The sequence below is a fragment of the Bubalus kerabau genome, chromosome 6 (assembly GCF_029407905.1).
Source record: "Bubalus kerabau isolate K-KA32 ecotype Philippines breed swamp buffalo chromosome 6, PCC_UOA_SB_1v2, whole genome shotgun sequence".
Lineage (NCBI taxonomy): Eukaryota > Metazoa > Chordata > Mammalia > Artiodactyla > Bovidae > Bubalus > Bubalus kerabau.
The window spans coordinates 55580996-55602379 of record NC_073629.1 but is presented as its reverse complement, the minus strand read 5'-3'; the positions used below and the strand labels follow the sequence as shown (position 1 = coordinate 55602379).

General features: G+C 35.7%; 1 protein-coding gene across 6 annotated transcripts in view; it reads left to right on the top strand.

Moving 5' to 3' along the window:
• PKN2 (protein kinase N2) overlaps window positions 1–21384 on the top strand; it is a 157650-nt gene that overhangs the window by 98013 nt on the left and 38253 nt on the right. For 5 of the 6 annotated variants that reach the window (XM_055585261.1, XM_055585257.1, XM_055585260.1 and 2 more), the window contains 4 exons: window positions 3996–4113; window positions 4498–4643; window positions 4729–4942; window positions 21000–21185. In XM_055585261.1, coding sequence (XP_055441236.1) covers window positions 3996–4113; window positions 4498–4643; window positions 4729–4942; window positions 21000–21185 — 664 coding nt within the window. The remainder of the gene's footprint in view (window positions 1–3995; window positions 4114–4497; window positions 4644–4728; window positions 4943–20999; window positions 21186–21384) is intronic. The other variant, XM_055585258.1, reaches the window with a different exon arrangement.

The window sequence follows — 21384 nt, the reverse complement described above, 5'->3', positions numbered from 1 at the left end:
AGAAGAACTATTCAAAAAAGATCTTCACAACCCAGGTAATCATGATGGTATGATCACTCACCTAGAGCCAGACATCCTGGAATGCGAAGTCAAGTGGGCCTTAGGAAGCATCACTACAAACAAAGCTAGTGGAGGTAATGGAATTCCAGTTGAGCTATTTCAAATCCTAAAAGATGATGCTTTGAAAGTGCTGCACCCAATATGCCAGCAAATTTGGAAAACTGAGCAGTGGCCACAGGACTGGAAAAGGTCAGTTTTCATTAGAATCCCAAAGAAAGGCAGTGCCAAAAAAGGTTCAAACTACCGCACAATTGCACTCATCTCACACACTAGTAAAATAACGCTCAAAATTCTCCAAGCTAGGCTTCAACAGTACGTGAACTGTGAATTACAGATATTCAGGCTGGTTTTAGAAAAGACAGAGGAACCAGAGATCAAATGCCAACATCCACTGGATCATCAAAAAAGCAAGATGGTTCCAGAAAAACATCTATTTCTGCTTTATTGACTAGGCCAAAGCCTTCGACTGTGTGGATCACCACAAACTGGAAAATTCTTCAAGAGATGGGAATACCAGACCACCTGACCTGCCTCTTGAGAAACCTGTATGTAGGTCAGGAAGCCTCAGTTAGAACTGGACATGGAACAACACACTGGTTCCAAATAGGAAAAGGAGTACGTCAAGGCTGTATAATGTCACCCTGCTTATTTAACTTCTATGCAGAGTACATCATGAGAAACGCTGTGCTGGATGAAGCACAAGCTGGAATCAAGATTCCCAGGAGAAATATCAATCACCTCAGATATGCAGATGACACCACCCTTATGGCAGAAAGTGAAGAGGAACTAAAGAGCCTCTTGATGAAAGTGAAAGAGGAGAGTGAAAAAGCTGGCTTAAAGCTCAAAATTTGGAAAACTAAGATCATGGCATCTGGTCCCATCACTTCACGGCAAATAGATGGAGAAACAGTGGAAACAGTGTCAGACTTTATTTTTCTGGGCTCCAAAATCACTGCAGATGGTGATTGCAGCCATGAAATAAAAAGACACTTATTCCTTGGAAGGAAAGTTATGACCAAGCTAGACAACATGTTAAAAAGCAGAGACATTACTTTTGTCAACAGAAGTTCGTCTGTTGAAGGCTATGGTTTTTCCAGTGGTCATGTATGGATGTGAGAGTTGGACTATAAAGAAAGCTGAGTGCCAAAGAATAGATGCTTTTGAACTGTGGTGTTGGAGAAGACTCTTGAGAGTCCTTTGTAGAATGTAGAATGCTAATTACTAATAGTCAACTATTTTATCTAGTCTGTTAGGCTGTGTGCTCAGTCACGTCTGACTCTTTGCAGCCCCATGGACTGTAGCCCACCAGGCTCCTCTGTTTATGAGATTCTCCAGGGAAGAATACTGGAACAGGTTGCCATTTCATTTCCTTCTCCAGGGGATCTTCCCGACACAGGAATCAAACTCACATCTCTTGCATCTTCTGCATTGGCAGGCAGATTCTTACAACTAGCACCACGTGGTCTGTTAGGTTGAACCAAATGAAATTGCTATTTGTTTAGTTAAAATCAGTCAGATATTGGCATGTTCTTATGGTTCAACCTATTTATATAAAATTTTTCTCATAATCTTAGGATAAAAATCAATATTTTTGTAATGTATAAACCAAGTCTTATGCTTTGGATCTAGCTTTTCTCTTGCCTTGAATGTATTAGGTGCTCAGTAAATAAGTCCATTGAATGCCTGAGAAAATACAACTGATAGTAAAAATTCATTGAATGCTGGAAAGCTTTAGATTGACATTCAGTAACTGTCAATTGCCTGTGATAGGTAACATCCAATATCACTTTTAAAAACCTTTTTCACACTTTAGCATCTGTGCAGATCTTTCAGAAGTCCATGTGGAAAAATCATTTACCTTTTCAAATGAAATACAAATACTTGTCTTTGCGTGTTAAATTAAAATAGTTAAGAAGGGTATTTCTAAACAAGTAAATGACAGAACTACTGTTTACAGATAGTGATAAAAGTAATAAGAGGAAGAGCTTATTTGAAAAGCATAGTATTTTAAAAACACTTTACTTAATATTTATACTTTTACATTAGAACTTCATTAAAATAATATAATTAATCATTGTTTTTATTCCTCTAAAAGACAACGTTTTAATGGCAATCATGCTAGGCATATAATTTTAGTTTTATCTAATGCTTACAGCAGCTCTCTATTGTAGAGAATGGTATTCCTATTTACATGATTTCTTTAGGAAACCTATATATCCCATTAAATTAGAAGTTTTGAAGTATTAATATTTCTATTATTTTAATCTGGTCTCAAAGAAATAGAAAAGTTATTTCGAATCTTTAGTCTGATTTTCCTCCTGGATAACAGAAGGAAATTTTAAAGTTTTTTCATTTTAAACTTGGAAGATTAATATGTATATTCATAAAAGCATATATAATGAGTCATAGACAGCAATTAGATTCAAACTAGTGTCCTTAATGGTAAAGCATAGTTTTAAAAAAGTATAGTGTGTGTGTGCACGTGCATGCATGCACAGATACACACACACACACACTTCATGTAAATGAATATTTAAAGGACTTAGTAAACTATTTAAGCCCAACTCCTTGATGTGAAATCTGAATATTTTATTTAATAAACAACAAAATCTGACCAGATGCTCGTTCCTAAATTATTAACTATAGGAATAGGAGAGAAATGAAAGAAAAATTCATATATTTGCTAATTGCTTTTGCCTTCAGTGCATGTTAACCTAGTTTGGTGTTTAATGTGATACATTTTTCACTTCACTTTTTTTTTCCTTATATATATTGTCTCTCCCATCATAAATATCTCCATCCTCCCCTTTATTCAGTGTCATGATATATTGTGTGTGTTTGATTTATTGAAATGATGCTGCACATCTGATGCCTGTCTCTTAGCTTCTAGTATTTTCAAATTAATACAGACTGCCTTAGTAGAGATGCATAAACAATATGAAAAAATTGGTCTTTCCTATGATTGAGTGCTTTCTAACTTGATGCTTAGTTGTATTTATCATTCCTTTTTTTTTTCTTGTAGATTGAAGCATACTAGACTTTGACAGCTAATATAACTAACTAGGAGATGGCATTAACTTCTGTTACTTGTCTCATGACTTTAAAAAAAAAAAAAAGAAACCCTATATTGGTTACTGTGGCTGCTGTAATCAGTTAACAAATTCATTGGCTTAAAACAACTCAACTTTATTATGTTACAGTTTTATAATTGAGAAATTGGAAATGGATTTCACATTCTGGAGTATGTAGGAGAAAATTTGTTTCCTTGCCCTTTTTCGCTTCTGGAGGCTGCCATGTTCCTTGGCTCATGGCCCTATTCCTCTGTCTTTGAAGCCGAAAACAGTGGCTCCCGTTCTTCTCACATGACCTCCTCTTCTGTCTTCCTTTTCTACATTTAAGGACCCTTGTGATTACATTGGGCCCATCTGACTCTCTATTTTAAGATTGGGTGATTGACAGCCTCAGTTCCATCTGCTATCTTAATTCGCCTTTGACATATAAGGTAACAAATTCACAAAGTTTGGCGGATTGTCCCATGGACATCTTTATGTGGATTGTTATTTTGCATACCACAATTCCTAAAATGGTAAGTTTTTTGTGATTCAGTGTTACCGGAACTTGAATGAGAAGAAGGACATTATTTCACTTAATTCAGGCCCTTTCTTGAAGTCTTGAGACATATAACAGAAGTTTATTCAGTAAAACTAACTCCCAAGCTTTTAACTAATGGAATTGTTTTTCTTATTTTCCATCCGATCAGTTTGATAGTTTTTGAAAGTAAATGTATCTACAAGTATATATATTATAGTGCTCAGAAATATATTCTTTTGACCTTTGTTTTTCACTTGCTGGTATCATTTGATGTTAATTAGAAGTTATAAAAATGTTTTATTTGTCTGTGTTTCTGCTTACCTTTTCAAACTTACTTTTCATAGGATCGGAAACTCCATGGCACAGCTCAGCAACTGCTCCAAGACAGCAAGACAAAAATAGAAGTGATACGAATGCAGATTCTTCAAGCAGTCCAGACCAATGAATTGGCTTTTGATAATGGTGATGGAACAGATAAAATTGTCATTTCTTACCATTATGGGCATATATAGTACTAAATTAATTTTATATAGGAAAGAAGTGGTGGTTCAGAATTAGGGAGGAAAGAGGCATACTGTTTTTTATCTTGAGTTTTTATCTTTGAGTTTGGGTGGCAAAAATAAAAGATTGTGTATTTTAACATTGTGTCTGTTAAGTGTTTATTTACTTCAGTGTTTATTGATTTTTAAGTACTAACTTTTCTTTTAGTATAAGGATTATTGATTTTTAAGTACTAACTTTTCTTTTAGTATAAGGATTACTTTGTTTTTCTTGAGTTTTAGTCACTATGTATTAGAAAGTCAAATAAATGGTTCAATTAAGTTTTTTTTTTTTCCCCTTCTTTAGCCAAACCTGTCATAAGTCCTCTTGAACTTCGAATGGAAGAATTAAGGCATCATTTTAGGATAGAGTTTGCAGTAGCAGAAGGTGCAAAGAATGTAATGAAATTACTTGGCTCAGGAAAAGTGACAGACAGAAAAGCACTTTCAGAGGTAATTTTAAATAAAAATTTTAGCTTAATAAATACTCAAAGAATATAATTATTTAAATGATAATGTTATCTTTTCCCTATGTAAGGCTCAAGCAAGATTTAATGAATCAAGTCAGAAGTTGGACCTTTTGAAGTATTCATTAGAGCAGAGATTAAATGAACTTCCCAAGAATCATCCCAAAAGCAGTATTATTATTGAGGAGCTTTCACTTGTTGCATCACCAACACTAAGTCCACGTCAAAGTATGATATCTACCCAAAACCAATATAGTACCCTGTCCAAACCAGCAGCACTAACAGGTATGTAGCATATATCTTCCTGATTTTTTTCATGCGTTTTAAGTCTATATTTGGTTCTGATTTAATAATAATGAATAAAAATGTGTTTATACAATTTTTAAGTATTGTGGTAAGATAGAACAGAATTTATTACTTTAACCATTTTAAAATAATGGTTAATAACATTTTAATAATAACCAGATAATGGTTAATAATATTTAATAATATTTTAAAATAATCAGAATTCATAGGCATTTAGTATATCCACACTAATTGAACAACTCTAACCGGTTTCTGGTTCTGGGATATCTTCATCACTCCAAAAGGAAACCCAGCACCCATTAAGTAGTCATTCCCAATTCCCCCTTTGCCCTCAACCCCTAGCAGTCAAAGTTGATTTTCTGTGTCTATAAATTTGTCTATTATAGATGTTTCTTATAAATAGAATTTTATAATTTGTGTCTTTCTTTGTCTGATTTCTTTCATTTTTCTGTACTGTTTTCAAGGTTCATTCTTGTTATAACATGTATCAATACTATATTCGTTTTTATAGCTAAATATTCTGTTGTACAGGTATATGTCTGATTTTATTTATCTGTTCATTAATTGATGGACGTTTGGGTTATTTCCACCTTTTGACTACTGTGAATAGTGTTTCTGTGAATTTTTGTTTACAGGTTTTTGTTTGAACACCTATTTTCAGTTATTTTTAGAATATACCTAGATGTATAATTACCAGGTCATATGGAAATCTTAGGTTTATATTTTTGAGGGACCATCAAACTATTTTCCATAGGGGCTTCATCATTTTACATTTCCAACAGCAAAGCATGAGGGTTCCCATTTCTCTGCATTCTCCTCAACAACACTTGTTACAGTAAGTCTCCTAGATACAAACATGTTCATAAGTCCAATTGTTCATAAGTCTAACAAAGTTAGCCTAGGTTACCAAACACAGTCAGTTGTATAATGCTGTACTGTAATAGGTTTATAATGCTTTTCACACAAATAATACATAAAAAAACAAAACATTTTTAATCTTATAGTACCTTGAGAAGTACAGTCGTGCAGTACAACAGTTGACATACAGGGACTGGCATCAAGTGAACAGGCAAGAGAAGATACTGAGTGGAGGAGGGAAAGGGTGTGTGAGATGGTAGAGCTGAAGGATTGTCAGCAATAGGAGATGGAAGACAAGCTGCTATTTCACTTACGCCTCATGTTGATGGCACAGGTTCTGGTTCTTTGCTGGATTCAGTTCTATCTAGCTCCTTGAAAAAATGATTCAGTGATGTTTGTTTATGCTCAGCTCTCGGTCATGTGCAAATCTTTGCGGCCTGATCAGCTGTAGCCTGTCAGGCTCCTCTGGCCAAGCCAGTGTCTGGTTAGTAGCTCTTTTCTTTTCTCCTCATAGATGACACCATAGCACAGGATTGCATTCTGAATGGTTGTTGCAACCTTTCGTGTACTGTTCTATGTTCAAGTCCTGGCCTCAATAACTAATAGTGCCTCCTCACATAAAGAAAATCCCCTTGCCATTTCCTGCAGCATGAGTCTCTTTGGTTCTTCAGTTACTTCTTCTTCCTCCTATCTCTGTCCTTTCTCTGGGCCTCCAATTCCAATAGGTCTTCATTAGTAAGCTCCTCATATGGAACAACAAGTTCAGTGAAGTCATCCTCTTGCAGATTTAGCTTAAAATAATGATACTGTGCTACTGTACTCTATATAGTGTGTGCATGCTAAGTCACTTCAGTCATGTCCAGCTCTTTGTGACCCTATGGACTGTAGCCTGCCAGGTTCCTCTGTCCATGAGATTCTCCAGGCAAGAATACTGGAGTGGTTTGCCATTCCCTCCTCCAGGGAATCTTCCCAACCCAGGGATTGAACCCACATCTCCTATGTTTCCTACATTGGCAGGCAGATTCTTTACCACTAGTGCCACCTGGGAAGCCACTCTATACAATACGGGTACAGAAAAATCACAGTCACTTGTAGAGGATGCCTACACATGACGGTATACCCCAAACGCGTGAGCTAACTTATATGAACATGACTGGACATGAACACATGTTCACATCTTGGAAAGTTCTCAACTTGAAGGTTCGTTTGTGGAGAATTTACTGGACTTTTCCTTTTTTTTTTTAATTACTGCCATCTTAGCTTCATTTTTGAAAGTGTGGTAGTGGTAGCAAAGTCTCCAACTATTTTTGTAGATTTGCTTGTTTTTCCTTCCAGTTATATAAATTTTTGGTTCATATGTTTTCAGGCTCTGTTGTTCAGTGCATATATGTTTATAATTTTTATATCTTTAAATGGATTGACTATTTTGTCAAAATATAATATCCTTTTTCTACTGTAACAATTTTGGATTTAAAGTAGTCTATCTGATGTTAGTGTAGCCATTCTAGCTCTCTTTTGGTTACTGTTTACACTGAGTATCTTTTTATGTTCTTTCTCTTTCAATTGATATATGTCTTTGGTTCTAAAATGAGTCTTTTTTAGACAGCATATAATTTTGTCACGGTTTGGGTTTGTTTATTTTAATCCATTCTGTCAGTCTCTGCCTTTATTTTGAACAGTTTAATCCATATATGTTTAAGATAATTACTGATAAGGTGCAGTGCAATTCTGATGCTGACTACCCAGAGTTAGGTCAGATTTCGTAGGTTTATGGCACAGTCCCCCACAAGACTGCCTTCACTTCAGACACAAGCTGCAAGCTTGGGGTTTCCCCAACCACTCACACTTCTGACCAACTGGCTAGAAATTTAGGGGTTCCTACTACCACCTCAGACAAAGTAATTCCATGGAACAAGTCACAGAACTCAGGAAAGCTCTATATTTATAAGTAAAATTTTATTATAAAGGCTACAAATTAAAACCAAAGAAGAGACACTTAGGGAGAGATCTGGCAGTTTCCCTGCTGTCAGTATGCATCACCCTCACAGAACATCAATTTCTGTTTTTAGCCAGTAATCTCACTTTAGCTCTGAGTATTTAGAATTTTTATTGTGGCTTTATTAGTGGGTTGGCGAAAGGGTTTGTTTGTTTTTTTCCGTAAGTTGGCTCTAGTAGTACTTAATTGTCTTTAACTTCATTGGAAAAAATTTTGTTGGATTGTATTGTGACAGCTGTCATATCAGCATGCATTTTTTAAAAACTTGTCAAAATTAATGAATTTTTGTGTAGCCATTTTAATATTGAAGGGGGCAGGAAAGAAGTAACATTTTAGCATATTATGCTTTATTATTTCAAGAAAGGTAAAAATAACAACTGAAACACGAAAAAGAAAAAATTTGTGCAGTGTATAGAGAAGGTGCTGTGACTGATGGAATGTGTCAGAAGTGGTTTGATAAATTTTGTGCTGGAGATTTCTCACTGGATGATGCTACATGGTGGGGTAGACCAGTTGAAGTTAATAGCAATCAGATCAAGACATTGTTTGAGATCAGTCAATAGTATACTATGCAGGAGACAGCCAACACACTCAAAATATCCAAATCAAGCATTGAAAATAATTTCCACCAGTTTAGCTATGTTAATCACTTTGATGTTTGGGTTCCACATAAATTAACCCTTCTGGTCTACATTTCTGCATGCGATTCTCTACTTAAATGTAACAAAAACATTCTGTTTTTAAAACAAATTGTGATGGGCAATGAAAAGTGGATACTGTACAATAATATGGAATGGAAGAGATCATGGAACAAGTGAAATGAACCACCACTAACCACACCAGAGGCCAGTCTTACTCATAAGAAGATAATATTGTATAAATGGTAGGATTGAACTCTTTCCAGAAAACCAAACATTTAATTCCATCAAATAGTGCTCTCAGTTAGACCAACTGAAGGAAGCACTCAATGACAAGCATCCAGAATTAGTCAACAGAAAAAGCATTATCTTCCATCAGGATAGCCTAAGACCACATATGTCTTTGATGACCAGGCAAAAAACTTGGCTGGGAGGTTCTGATTCATCTGCCTTATTCCCCAGACATTGCACCTTCAGATGTCCATTTACTTCAGTCTTTACAAAATTCTCTTAATGGAAAAAAATTTCAATTCCCTAGAAGACTGTAAAAGACATCTGGAACAGTTCTTTAAAAGATAAAAAAATTTTGGAAAGATGGAATTATGAAGTTGACTGAAAATTGGCACAAGGTGGTAAAACAAAACAGTGAATATGTTGTTGAGTGAAGTTCTTGGTGAAAATGAAAAATGTGTCTTTTATTTTTACTGATAAAAAAACCAAAGGAACTTCTTGGCCAACCTAATACATAGGAGCGAGTGATTGAATCATTGGCCACTTGATTGAAATCAGTCTCTAGACCCTGACCTTTTCCGACTTTTCCTGACTGATATGTGGGTCAAAACATGAGCTCTCTAACCATATAGTTGGTCTTTGTGCTATAGCCAGCCCCCATTCTGGAACTATGCACAGGCCTACTGTGAGTCATTTTGTTAGCATAAATTCACATGTGGTCTGAGGAGTCCACCGTGAATAACAAAGATACTGCTCTTACTAGGGAACTGACAAGGGTTTAGAAGATCCCTCTTAAGAACCAGGGAAATAAACCAGCCAAATTCATTATTATGGAACCAAAAGGCTTACTTCTACCATTTTGCTATTTGTTTTCTGTAAGTCTTAATCTTTTTTTCTGAATTCTTTTGCTTTCTTTTATGTTTGGTTAATATCCTAAATTTATAACAGTAGGTCACAAAAACTCTGCTCCTATACATCTGTGCATCCTCATCATTATATTTTTGTTGACATAGATTATGTCTTTATGCACTGTGTGCCCATTTGATTAGATTGTATTATATATTATACTACAATTATTGTTTTATCCATGTCTTTTAAGTCATAAAGTAAACACGGAGTTACAAACCGAAAATATATTAATAGTGATACTGGCTTTTTAATTTACCTATGTAGTTAGTTTTACTGATGCTATTTTTTTTTCTATGATTTCAAGTTACTGTCTAGTGTTCTCTTTCATTTCAGTCTGGATGATTTCTTTTAGTATTTCTTCTAGGAAGATCTGCTAGTGATAAGCTCCCTTAACTGTTGCTTATTCTAGCATCTTTTATTTCCTTCATTTTTTGAAGGTTAGTTTTGCATATATAGCATTCTTGGTTGACAGGCTTTTTCTTTCAGCATTCTAAAAATATCATCCCAGCCCCTCCTGGCTTTTATGCTATCTGATAAAGAATCAACTTTTAATCTTATTGAGGATTTTTGGTAACTAATGATTTGCTTCTCTCTTGCTGCCTTGAAGATTCCCCTTTTTGTCTCTGGTTTTTCACAATTTGATTATAATGCATCTCAAAATGGTGATTTCTTTTGAGTTTATTCTACTTGGATTCTTTGAGCTTCTTGATGTGTAGATTCATGTCATTCATCAAATTTGGGATGCCTGTGCGTGTGTGTGTGTGTGTGTGTGTGTTTATTGCTTACTTTAGAGATTCACATATGCATATTGAACTTAATACAATCTGTGATCATAGTATATACTCTCTTCCAAATTAGTTGCTGACCCTTGAGTAACACAGGCTAGGGATGCCAGGCCTCTGCAGTCACAAATCTGTATATAACTTCAATCAACACCCACATGTCTTCAGACTCAACCAACTGTGGATCATAGAGCACTATGGTTAAGTATTTAGTGAAAAAAATTCACATGTAAGTGGACTTGCTCGGTTCAAAGCCATGTTGTTCATTTCCAGTGTATATCTTCTAGTTTTGTTTTTACTTTAAAGAGCAAAAACTTTAAAGGTATAGGTGATCCATGTTTGGTTGAATTAGTGCATATGGGATTACAGATATGGAAAACCTACTATGAAGTTACATGCACATTTTTGACTGTGCAAATGGTCAGTGTCCCTAACACCCACATTGTTCAAGGGTCAACAAAGTATTTTTTTCAAAAAACAAAACAAAGCATTGTCCTTTATATCTAGTGACTCATTATTCTTTCTGCTCTTGTTGTACTTGAAATTTTCTGTTAAAATTTTTCTGTAGCCTGTAGTCCTTTTTTAGCATTTATTGTAGTAAACATGTGCTAGAGTCTAATTTTTCTCTTCACAATAACATCCTTCATTCCCCAACATTGAATTTCCTTCATTTATTTTTCCCTTTCTTTTCCTAAGACTGCACTTTGAATTCAGGTATCTTTAAGTTTTCTGATTTTAAAGCCTGCTCAAATATGGTGTTGAACAACTCTAGTAAACTTTAAAAATTTCAATTAGTGTACTTTCCAGCTCCAGGATTTCTATTTGGTTCTTATTTATAAATTCTATGTCTTTATTAATATTCCCTATTTGTTGAAATACTATTCTCCTTTTTCCCTTTTGGTTTCTTTTAGGTCTTTGACCACATGTAAGCTTTGACCATTTGTAAGACAGTTGGTATAGTCAATCCAACTACTACTTTGTGTAGTAAATCCAATGTTTTGACTTCCTTAGGGATGGAGAAGGAAATGGGAACCCACTCCAGTGTTCTTGCCTGGAGAATCCCAGGGATGGGGGAGCCTGGTGGGCTGCAGCCTATGGGGTCGCACAGAGTTGGACATGACTGAAGCAACTTAGCAGCAGCAGCAGCAGCAGCAGCAGGGATAGTTTCTGTGAATTTCTACTTTTCTTGTGAATTGGCCATACTCTCTTATTTATGTGCTTGCCTCATAATTTTTTATTGAAAGCTGGATATGGTGAATATTATTTGTAACTCTGGAATATAGTCCCATTTTCTATAATTTCTTATTGCTGTTTGACACACGATGTAGTTGTTTAGTGACTTTGTAATTATGTGTGGTCACTGAAGTCTGCATTAAGTTATTAGTCAACTAGTGTTTTGACAGACATTTTTTTTTAATGCCTGCAGGTAGAAAGAAAAATTTGCCTTATGTTTGCAGCTGAATTCTTTGTTTGTGTGCCAAGGCATACTTTCAGCATTCATCCAAGCATTTCATAATTCTGCCTTTTCTTGTACAGAGCTTGAATATCAGCCCGATGTGAAAGCTTAGTGCCTTCTTAGATCTCTTCTGAGGATGTCTGCTTTTGCAGCTAGTCTTCTGGTTTTCCAGTAACATGTAGAAACATTGCAGAACTCTTATTCCCTAAAACAGCTTACTTCCTATCTCCCGCCCCCCTAAGACTATAGGATGTCTCTTAAATAATATAGACAACTGATATCCTTTGCTCCAGGCTTCATTTGCCTTTCAATGCCTTGTACTTAGCTGTTTCTCTGCTTTGAAAGATTTCTTAGTTAGGTGAAAGAAAGGTAAACCTTTTCCGTTAGTCCTCCAGGGAGTCTCTCTGAAGAGGTCAAAGCAGCCATCCAGCGTTCTTTGAGAATGTAGTCTTCTGTGCTCCCTCTGGCACCAAGAACCTGTATCAGAAATATAGCCTGCTATCTTCAGGACTACTGGGCTTCCCTCGTGGCTCAGTTGTAAAGAATCTGCCAGCAGTGCAGAAGACACTGGAGCCGTGCTTTTGGTCCCTGGGTCAGGAAGATCCCCTGGAGGAGGGAGGGCAAGGCAACCAACTCCAGCATTCTTACCTGGAAAATCACATAGACAGAGAAGCCTGACAGGCTACAATCCATAGGGTAGCAAAGAATTGGACATGATTTGAAGTGACTGAGCACAGACACCATCATCAGGGCTATCACCAAGCCATTGGGGTTGGGGAGAGGAGAGATGAAGCAGAGATACATTAAAATGCCCCAAAGCTTTCCTACCAAGTGTTCATTGCATTTTTTGATCAAGCATTTGCTTGGTTGCAGTAAACCTATGACTGTTTCCCAGATTTCTGGTAGCATTTATTCTAACCAGTTTTCCTGGTTTTGTTTGTTTTCCTGTGTTTCTGTAAAGAAATTGCCTTTAAGGTTTGCTACCCTACCATTTTCTTACCATTACCTACAGAGATTTTTATGGCCCATGTGAATATGACATTTTGGATACACAGGCCTTCCCCATCCCCAAGAATCCTTAAATTATCAATATGAATGTCAACAGGGGCTTTACCTTAAAAATAACGTCATTAAATATTTTGAGGATATGAAAGTGTTCTTCAGAATTGCACAGGATACTGTCACATTCTAGTAGCTTTGGATATCATTATCAGTTTTATATTATGGCAGACTTCTACATTAAATCTTGAAGGACAAATTTATAGTTGGACAGTGCTGTTACTACTATTAAGATCACTCTAAAGCTTCAGTTACCAAATTGAGTTCCTAAATTTGTGGTACCTTGGGATACCAAGTGAATTCACAAGTTACCCTGGGATGCCAAGTGAATTTTCCTTCACTGCTATATTAATAAATACTATAGGAAAATCAATATGGAATAGAAAATAATAGTGGCACTTTTCAATCTAATTCCAAAGTTTGATAAATTGTACAGTGCCCAGTAGGTACACATATCTCATTAGGAAGTGATCATGGTTATTTAAGAATGAAATATGATTACTTTTCAGTATATTTTTTTCAAATAGTTATTAATTTGTTATAATATCCTACAAAACAGAACTGTTCAGTGTATCATTTAGACTACTAGCACAATGAAAAAGTTGAGATACTAGGCTACTATGAAACAGAAAAGTTTGGAAGCCTCGGGCCCAAACTTTCTATTGTATTTTAAATGTTTAAAGTATTTATTGTTTAAAGCATTTATCTTATGAGGTATCACCTCGCACTGGTAAGAATGCCCATCATCAAAAAATCTGCAGACAGTAAATGCTGGAGAGAGTGTGGAGAAAGGGAACCCTCTACACTGTCGTGGGAATGTAAACTGGTATAGCCACTGTGGAGAACAGCATGGAGGTTCCTTAAAAACTTAACAGTAGATACCATATGATCCAGCAGTCCCATTCCTGGGCATATATCTGGAAAAAAAACCATAATTTGAAAAGATTCATGCACCCCAGTGTTTATTGCAGTACTATTTACAATAACCAAGACATGGAAACAAGCTAACTATCCATCAACAGAGGAATGAATAAAGATGTGTTACATATAAACAAAAGAACAGACTTTTGGACTCTGGGAGAAGGTGAGGGTAGAATGATTTGAGAGAATAGCATTGAAACATGTATATTATCATATGTGAAATAGATCACCAGTTCAGGTTTGATGCATGGACAGGGTGCTCAGGGCTAGTACATTGGGATGACCCTGAGGGATGGGATGGGGAGGGAGGTGGGATGGGGGTTCAGGATGGGGAACACATGTACACCCATGGCTGATTCATGTCAATGTATGGCAAAAACCACTACAATATTGTAAAGTAATTAGCCACCAATTAAAATAAATAATTTAAATTTGAAAAAGTAAAAAAAATGTGTTACATATAAATAATGGAATGTTAGTCAGCCATATAAAAGAAGAAAATAATTCCATCTGCAGTGACATGGATTGACCTAGAGATTGTCATGTGCATGCCTGTGTGCTCAGTTGTGTCCAACAACTGTAGCCCGCCAGGCTTCTCTGTCCATGGAATTCTCCAGGCAAGAATGCTGGAGTGGGTTGCCATTTCCTACTCCAGGGAATCTTCCCAACCCAGGGGTTGAACCTGCATCTCTTGGGTCTCCTGAATTGGCAGACAGATTCTTTACTACTGCGCCACCTGGGAAGGCCATAGACTATCATACTGAGTGAGAAAAGCAAATATATGACATTGCATATGTGGAATCTAAAAAACAGGGTACAAATGAACTTACCTATCAACACAAAACAGAAATAGAGTTACCAGTATAGAAAACAAACTTATGGTTACCAGGGAGTAAGGTGGGGCTAGGGATATTGGGAGATTGAGATTGACATATATACACTACTGTGTTTAAAATAGATAATTAATAAGGACCTATTGTATATAACACAGGGAACTCTACTCAATACTCTGTAATGACCTATATTGGAAAAGAATCCACAAAAGAGTGGATATTTGTATACGTACAATGATTGACTTTGCTGAACACCTGAAGCTAGCAGAACATTGTAAATCAACTATACTCCAATAAAAAATTTTAAAAGTAAATAAAGCATTTATCTTTCCAACCACATCCTCTATAACTCGTATCACACATCTTTTGTCACAATCTGATTTGTGTACAGTGCCTATTAAATGTCTTTGACTTATTATATGTCTCCTTTTTTAAAAATCAAAACTGGAATATAGACCTGTGAAGAACAAAGACTTTGTCATCTACCTACGTGTACTCTTAATCCCCATCACAGGGTACTACTTTATACATTCATTTCAGTTCAGTTCAGTCGCTCAGTTGTGTCCGACTCTTTGCGACCCCATGAATCGCAGCACGCCAGGCCTCCCTGTCCATCGCCAACTCCCGGAGTTCACTCAGACTCATGTCCATCGAGTCAGTGATGCCATCCAGCCATCTCATCCTCTGTCATCCCCTTCTCCTCCTGCCCACAGTCCCTCCCAGCATCAGAGTCTTTTCCAATGAGTCAATTCTTCGCATGAGGTGGCCAAAGTACTGGAGTTTCAGCTTTAGCATCATTCCTTCCAAAGAACACCCAGGACTGATCTCCTTTAGGATGGACTTGTTGGATCTCCTTGCAGTCCAAGGGACTCTCAAGAGTCTTCTCCAACACCACAGTTAAAAAGCATCAATTCTTCAGTGCTCAGCCTTCTTCACAGTCCAACTCTCACATCCATACATGACCACTGGAAAAACCATAGCCTTGACTAGATGGACCTTTGTTGGCAAAGTAATACATTCAGTAGATACTTGGTAAATATTATTTGATAATAAGACAGGGACTGTACTTAAGTTTCCCCACCTAATGGCTCAAGACTAAACATAATATTCAAAACTTAAGAAAGATTCACTGGTTAAAATATAGTTGCTAAAGTCTTTTTAGAAAAGTAATAAAGCTACATTTTAGAAAATCAGCTTGTGTGACTGGAAATTATTTTCCTTTTCTAGTCTAGATGGTGCCTCTTCCTAACTCTTTAACCTTTTTTTAGTCGAGCCTAAAAGGAAGTATCTTAAGATATTTTGGTTTTTTAAAAAATTCCTTTAATTATCTACTGTACTTTAAATTTGGAATTAACTAGAAAGAGAAATAGTAGTGGTATTAATAAAGGATTAGACATGATAAAGGATTAGTCTAGATAAGTAGTTGGAGTATTTACTGCCCTGACTTTTTACTGCATGCTATTATTTATGGTTTGTCTCATTTACACTTGTTTCTTTTGCAGTGCTATGCTTATAATACTGAAATTTACAAATTACTTTGATACAAAGTATGATTGAATTTTTTAGTCCAAAATTTCAAGACTAGTTTCAAGTTTTTATAAAAGATTTCCTCAGAATTAAAAAAAAAAGTTACTCAATTGTACCAAGTTGAAATATTGAATTAGTAAAATTGACATAAAATAATTTTTCCAGAAAGTAAGATAAATTAAAAAATATTTACCTATTCTAATGGAGTTCATAGCTATTGCTTATGAACATTTACTTCTTGGCTTTGCCTGTTTTTAAAATTTCATATTATGAGTTATAAAAGTAAAAAATTTAATTTTAAGCTATTTCTTATATGGTTCTATGCAGATGCAATTGTGTCACCTCATAAAAGAAAGAAACTTCTATATACTTAATAAAGATCTTAAATGTCTCCAGGTTTTTTCCTAAATGAAAGCAGGTGTTGAACATTGTCATCTCCTAATACATTGAGATTACTAAAATATTTAATTATTTACCAGGATTTGAAGTAGTAACCAGATGTTTTCAGTTTTCCCAGGATGACTTTTACATCCAAACATTTACAGTGGAAATGAACTAAGTTTACCACCTTAACAATAACAAAAAAAAGCAAATAAAACACACAGACACAAGTTGTTTCTTTTGAACCAGAATTGAAATGATATTCATTAAACTTACAATGAGCCTTCATGCTTTACGGTGAGATAAGGTTTCCATAGCCAAACCAAAAATAAGTTTGAACTTTTCCCTCATGCTTAGCCATCTTTATTGGGACATATTTGAAGTAATACACAAATTTTTCTGGTTTTAAATATAGTTTTACAATTTTTAGTAAATAAATATACCTGAGCTACCATTATCAATATCCAGTCTATAGAACAGTTTTATTGCATATATTTGAATTACATAATTTGAGAAGTTTTGTTATATATTTAAAGTTATGAAACCATCACCACAATCAAGTTAATTATATACATCATCTCCAAAAGTATCCTCATGTGCCTCTGTGAAACCCCTCCTTCTTGCTCTTTTCATGCTTTTTTCCCCATACCTGGCCCCAGGCAAATCACTGGCCTGTTTCTGTCACTAGATACTAGTTTGCATTTTGTAGAATTCTGTATTAATTGAATCATACAGTGTATACTTTCGGAGGGGAAATCTGGCCATTTTCACTCTGAATAATTCAGAAGAATTGCATGTATCAGTAGCTCCTTTCTGTTTATTGCTGGTAGTATTTAATTGTGTGACTATACCATAACTTTTTTACCCATTCACCTCTAGTTGATAGTTGGGTTGTTTCCATTCTGCACTTCTTTCAAATATAACCGCTAATAACATCCTTGTATAATTTTTGTGTAAACGTGCATTTCACTTCACTTGGATAATACCTAGGAATGGTGTAGCTGGATCACATGGTAGTCTTCTGATAATGGGTTCTTTATCCACTTTTATATTTGAAAAAGCTTCATTTTTGAAACATATTTTCAGTAGATTTAGAATTCTAGGTTCATGGTTTGTTTCCTCAGTACTTTAAAGATATTACTTCTCTGTCTTGCTCTCATTGTTTCTAATGAGACATCTGCTGCCGTCCTGATCTTTGTACATACTTGTCTTTTTTTCTCTGGTGGCTTTTAAAACTTTCTTTTTATCATTTGTTTTGAGAAATTTAATTATGTTATGCTTTGGTGTAATTTACTTATTTTTCTTTTGCTCAGTGTTTATTGAACTTCTTGGAAAGTTTCAAGCACATTATAGTTTTAACCATATTTGGAAAATTTTTAGTCATTATTTTTTCAAATGTATCTTCTGTTCTCTGTCCTCTCTACTTTTCATGAAGGTCTTTCAGTACTCATGTATTAGGACACTAGAAGTTAAACTCACAGCTCACATATGTGTTGTTTTGGGAGTTTTAATTTGTTTTTTGTCCTCCAAGTCTTTCCTTTCTATCTTCTATTTTTGATCATTTATATTGCTCTAGCTTCAAGTTCACTAGCCTTTTCTTTTGTGATGTGAATGTGCCACCAATCCCATCCAGTTTTTTTTTGTTAATCTCAGACAGTGTAGTTTTCATCTCTAGAATTTTTTTGTTTTTTTTTTTTAATTTCTTTGATGTCTCTCTTCAACATTTTAAACAGAATATAGATAACTGTGTGAATGTCTGCTAATCATAATATTTATATCAGTTTTATTTTTTAAATGGGTCCTACTTTTCTGTTTATTTGCTTTCCTGGTATGATAGGCAGAATATTAAGAATGACTTCCAGAATCCCTCCCATGTGAATATGATGGAGCATCAGTCACTTCTGTGATGTGGCAAAGGAGAGTTTTACATATGTGATTAAGGTTACTACTCATTTGAGTTAATGTAAAGGACAGTTATCTGGATCAGCTTAATACAGTCACATGAGCCCCTCAAAAAGCAGAAGAATTTCCCTGGCCAATTATTATTATTAAAACTGCTGAGTTGTGTCTGATTCTTTGTGACCCCATGGACTATATAGTCCATGGAATTCTCCAGGCCAGAATACTGGAGTAGGTAGCCTTTCACTTCTCCAGAGAATCTTCTAAATGCAGGGATTGAACCCAGGTCTCCTGCATTGTGGGCAGATTCTTTATCAGCTGAGCTACAAGGGAAGCCCAAGAATAGTGGAATGGGTAGCCTATCCCTTCTCCAGTGGACCTTCCCCACCCAGGAATTGAACCAGGGTCTCTTGCATTGCAGGCGGATTCTTTACCAACTGAGCTATGAGGGAAGCCCTCCCTGGCCAATGGAAGAAGGGAAAGTCAGAGAGAGATGAATCATAAAAAGGATTTTATGTGCCCTTGCTGGCTTAGAGATGGGGTCATATGACAAGGGATGCAGGTCACCTCTAGAACTTGAAAATAGCCCCTGGCTGTCAGTAGCAAGGAAATAGGATCCCTATTCTTATGGCTTCAGGAAACTAGATTCTACCAATAACCTGAATGAGTTTAGAAGCAGGTTCTTCAGATCTTCCGGATTAAGAGCCCAGCCTGGCAGACACAATGATTTCAGCCTTATAAAATCTTTAGCAAAGAATGCAGACCCTCCCACTCAAACTCTGGCCTACAGAACTATTGGGTAATAAATGGGTGTTGTTTTAAGCCACTGTGTTTGTGATAATTGGTAATACAGTAATAGAAAACAAATACACCTGGTAATCTCTGAGTGAATGCCAGACATTTTGAATTTTAGCTTGTGAGGTGCTGGGTATTTTTGTATTCCTACAAATATTACATATATTTTTGAGCTTTATTCCAGGTCACAATTAAATTACTTGGAAACAGTTTGATCTTTTGGGTAATGCTTTTTTTAATTTTTATTTTTTTGAATTATTTTTGGCAGTGCTGGGTCTTCGTTGCTGTACACAGGCCTTCTCTAGTCATGGCAAGCAGGAGCTACTCTTTGTTGTGGTGCCTAGGCTTCTGTTTATGTGGCTTTGCTTGTTACAGAGCACAGGTTCTAGAGCCCACAGACTTCAGTAGTTGTGGCTCGAGGACTTAGTTACCCTGCGGCATGCAGAATCTTCCCAGGCCAGTGATTAAACTCATGTCCCTTGCATTGGCAGGTGGACTCTTAACCACTGGACCACCAGGGAAGTCCCTGGGTAATATGGGACTACAGCATTGTTTAGTCTAAGGATAATTATTCTCTGTTCCTGAATCAAAGCTGAATACTTAGTCTGAGGAAGCTTCTGTACGTCTCAGGAATTCTGTCTCTGGATAGCTGTATTTTTTCCTTTATGCTGGCTGTGAGGTCTAGCTCTCGCAGTGCAATCTCTCTCGTTTCTGTCTCCTTAACTCAGGTAGTCCACTTGGCTCCACCTGAGTCCCCCCTTTCTGTACTGATGTCCACTAGCCTTTAACACTTTTTTTGTACTCTTTTTTTTTTTTTTTTTTTAAGTTGTTTGAGTTGAGAGTAAATACAGACTTTCTTTACTTTGCTGACAGTCCTTTGGTTACTTTTAAATAATTAAAAACTTTAAATAAAATTAAGTTTTAATTATTTAAGTTTAATGGGACAGCTTTTCCCAGAAAATACTCTTCCTAAAGTGCTTACTATATGCGCTATCTAAAATTTTAATATTGAAGAACCATTTTAAAATTTTAGTACACTAACTCTAGCCCAAATGATGACAAAGCCATATCTCCAGATAGCTAAGCTCAGAGGTCCTCAGTTTCATTTGAACACCTTTCATATGTATTTGCCTAAGGAAACTACAATTATTTTATGCTTGGATAATTATAGCCCATTATTACTTGACTAACTAAACTATTAAAGTGAAAAGATAACGTTATTTTACATCTCAAATAGAACAGAAATCCATCTATTCAACCCCTCCAAAAAAACCTATAGTCATTTTCTATGTTAACTGTGCAATTATTAAAAACAACTGTTATTCACATAGTCAGATTTCCTTGTTTCTAATTTCTGTATGTCTGTTTTAATAGGCATATTATTTAGCTTTATATTTCCCCTCCCACTTGTTTTATCCATGTAATTCTGTAATTCTTCCATGTAATTACAGAAGTGACTATTCATATACACTAGAAGATGATGTAACTAGTTTTGTTCTGTGCCCTGTAGGCAGCTTTTGGGAAGTGCTTTTCTTTCTATAAATTTTTTTTATAGTTGTCTTAAGTGAGAGTTTTTAATAAGTTTTCTAAATAAAGCAAGAAAGAAGATAGTTACCTCAAAGAACCTCTGAGAGAAGAGATTTTGTTATTTTAGCAAACATTTCCCCCCCTATTTCTTAATAGTTAACAAAGACATAATTTTATGTGTGGAGAATTAATGTTTTCTTACTTGATACTTATATATGCTATAGGTACTTTGGAAGTTCGTCTTATGGGCTGTCAAGATATTCTAGAGAATGTCCCCGGACGGTCGAAAGCAGCATCAGTTGCGCTACCTGGTTGGAGTCCAAGTGAGACCAGATCATCCTTCATGAGCAGAACAAGTAAAAGTAAAAGCGGAAGTAGTCGAAATCTCCTAAAAACTGATGACTTATCCAGTTCAGTAATCAGATTTTTTTTTTAACAATCAAATAACAAAGTCCAATACAGAGGGCTGAGCGGTGGGGACAGAAGACTGAGAAGAGTGAAAATTGGACAACAAACTTTAAAATTATGATTTCCATAATTTAAAATATCAAAAGCTGTAATGACAGGAAAATTTTAAAGGCTACAAAATTTACCATACTGAAAATGTTG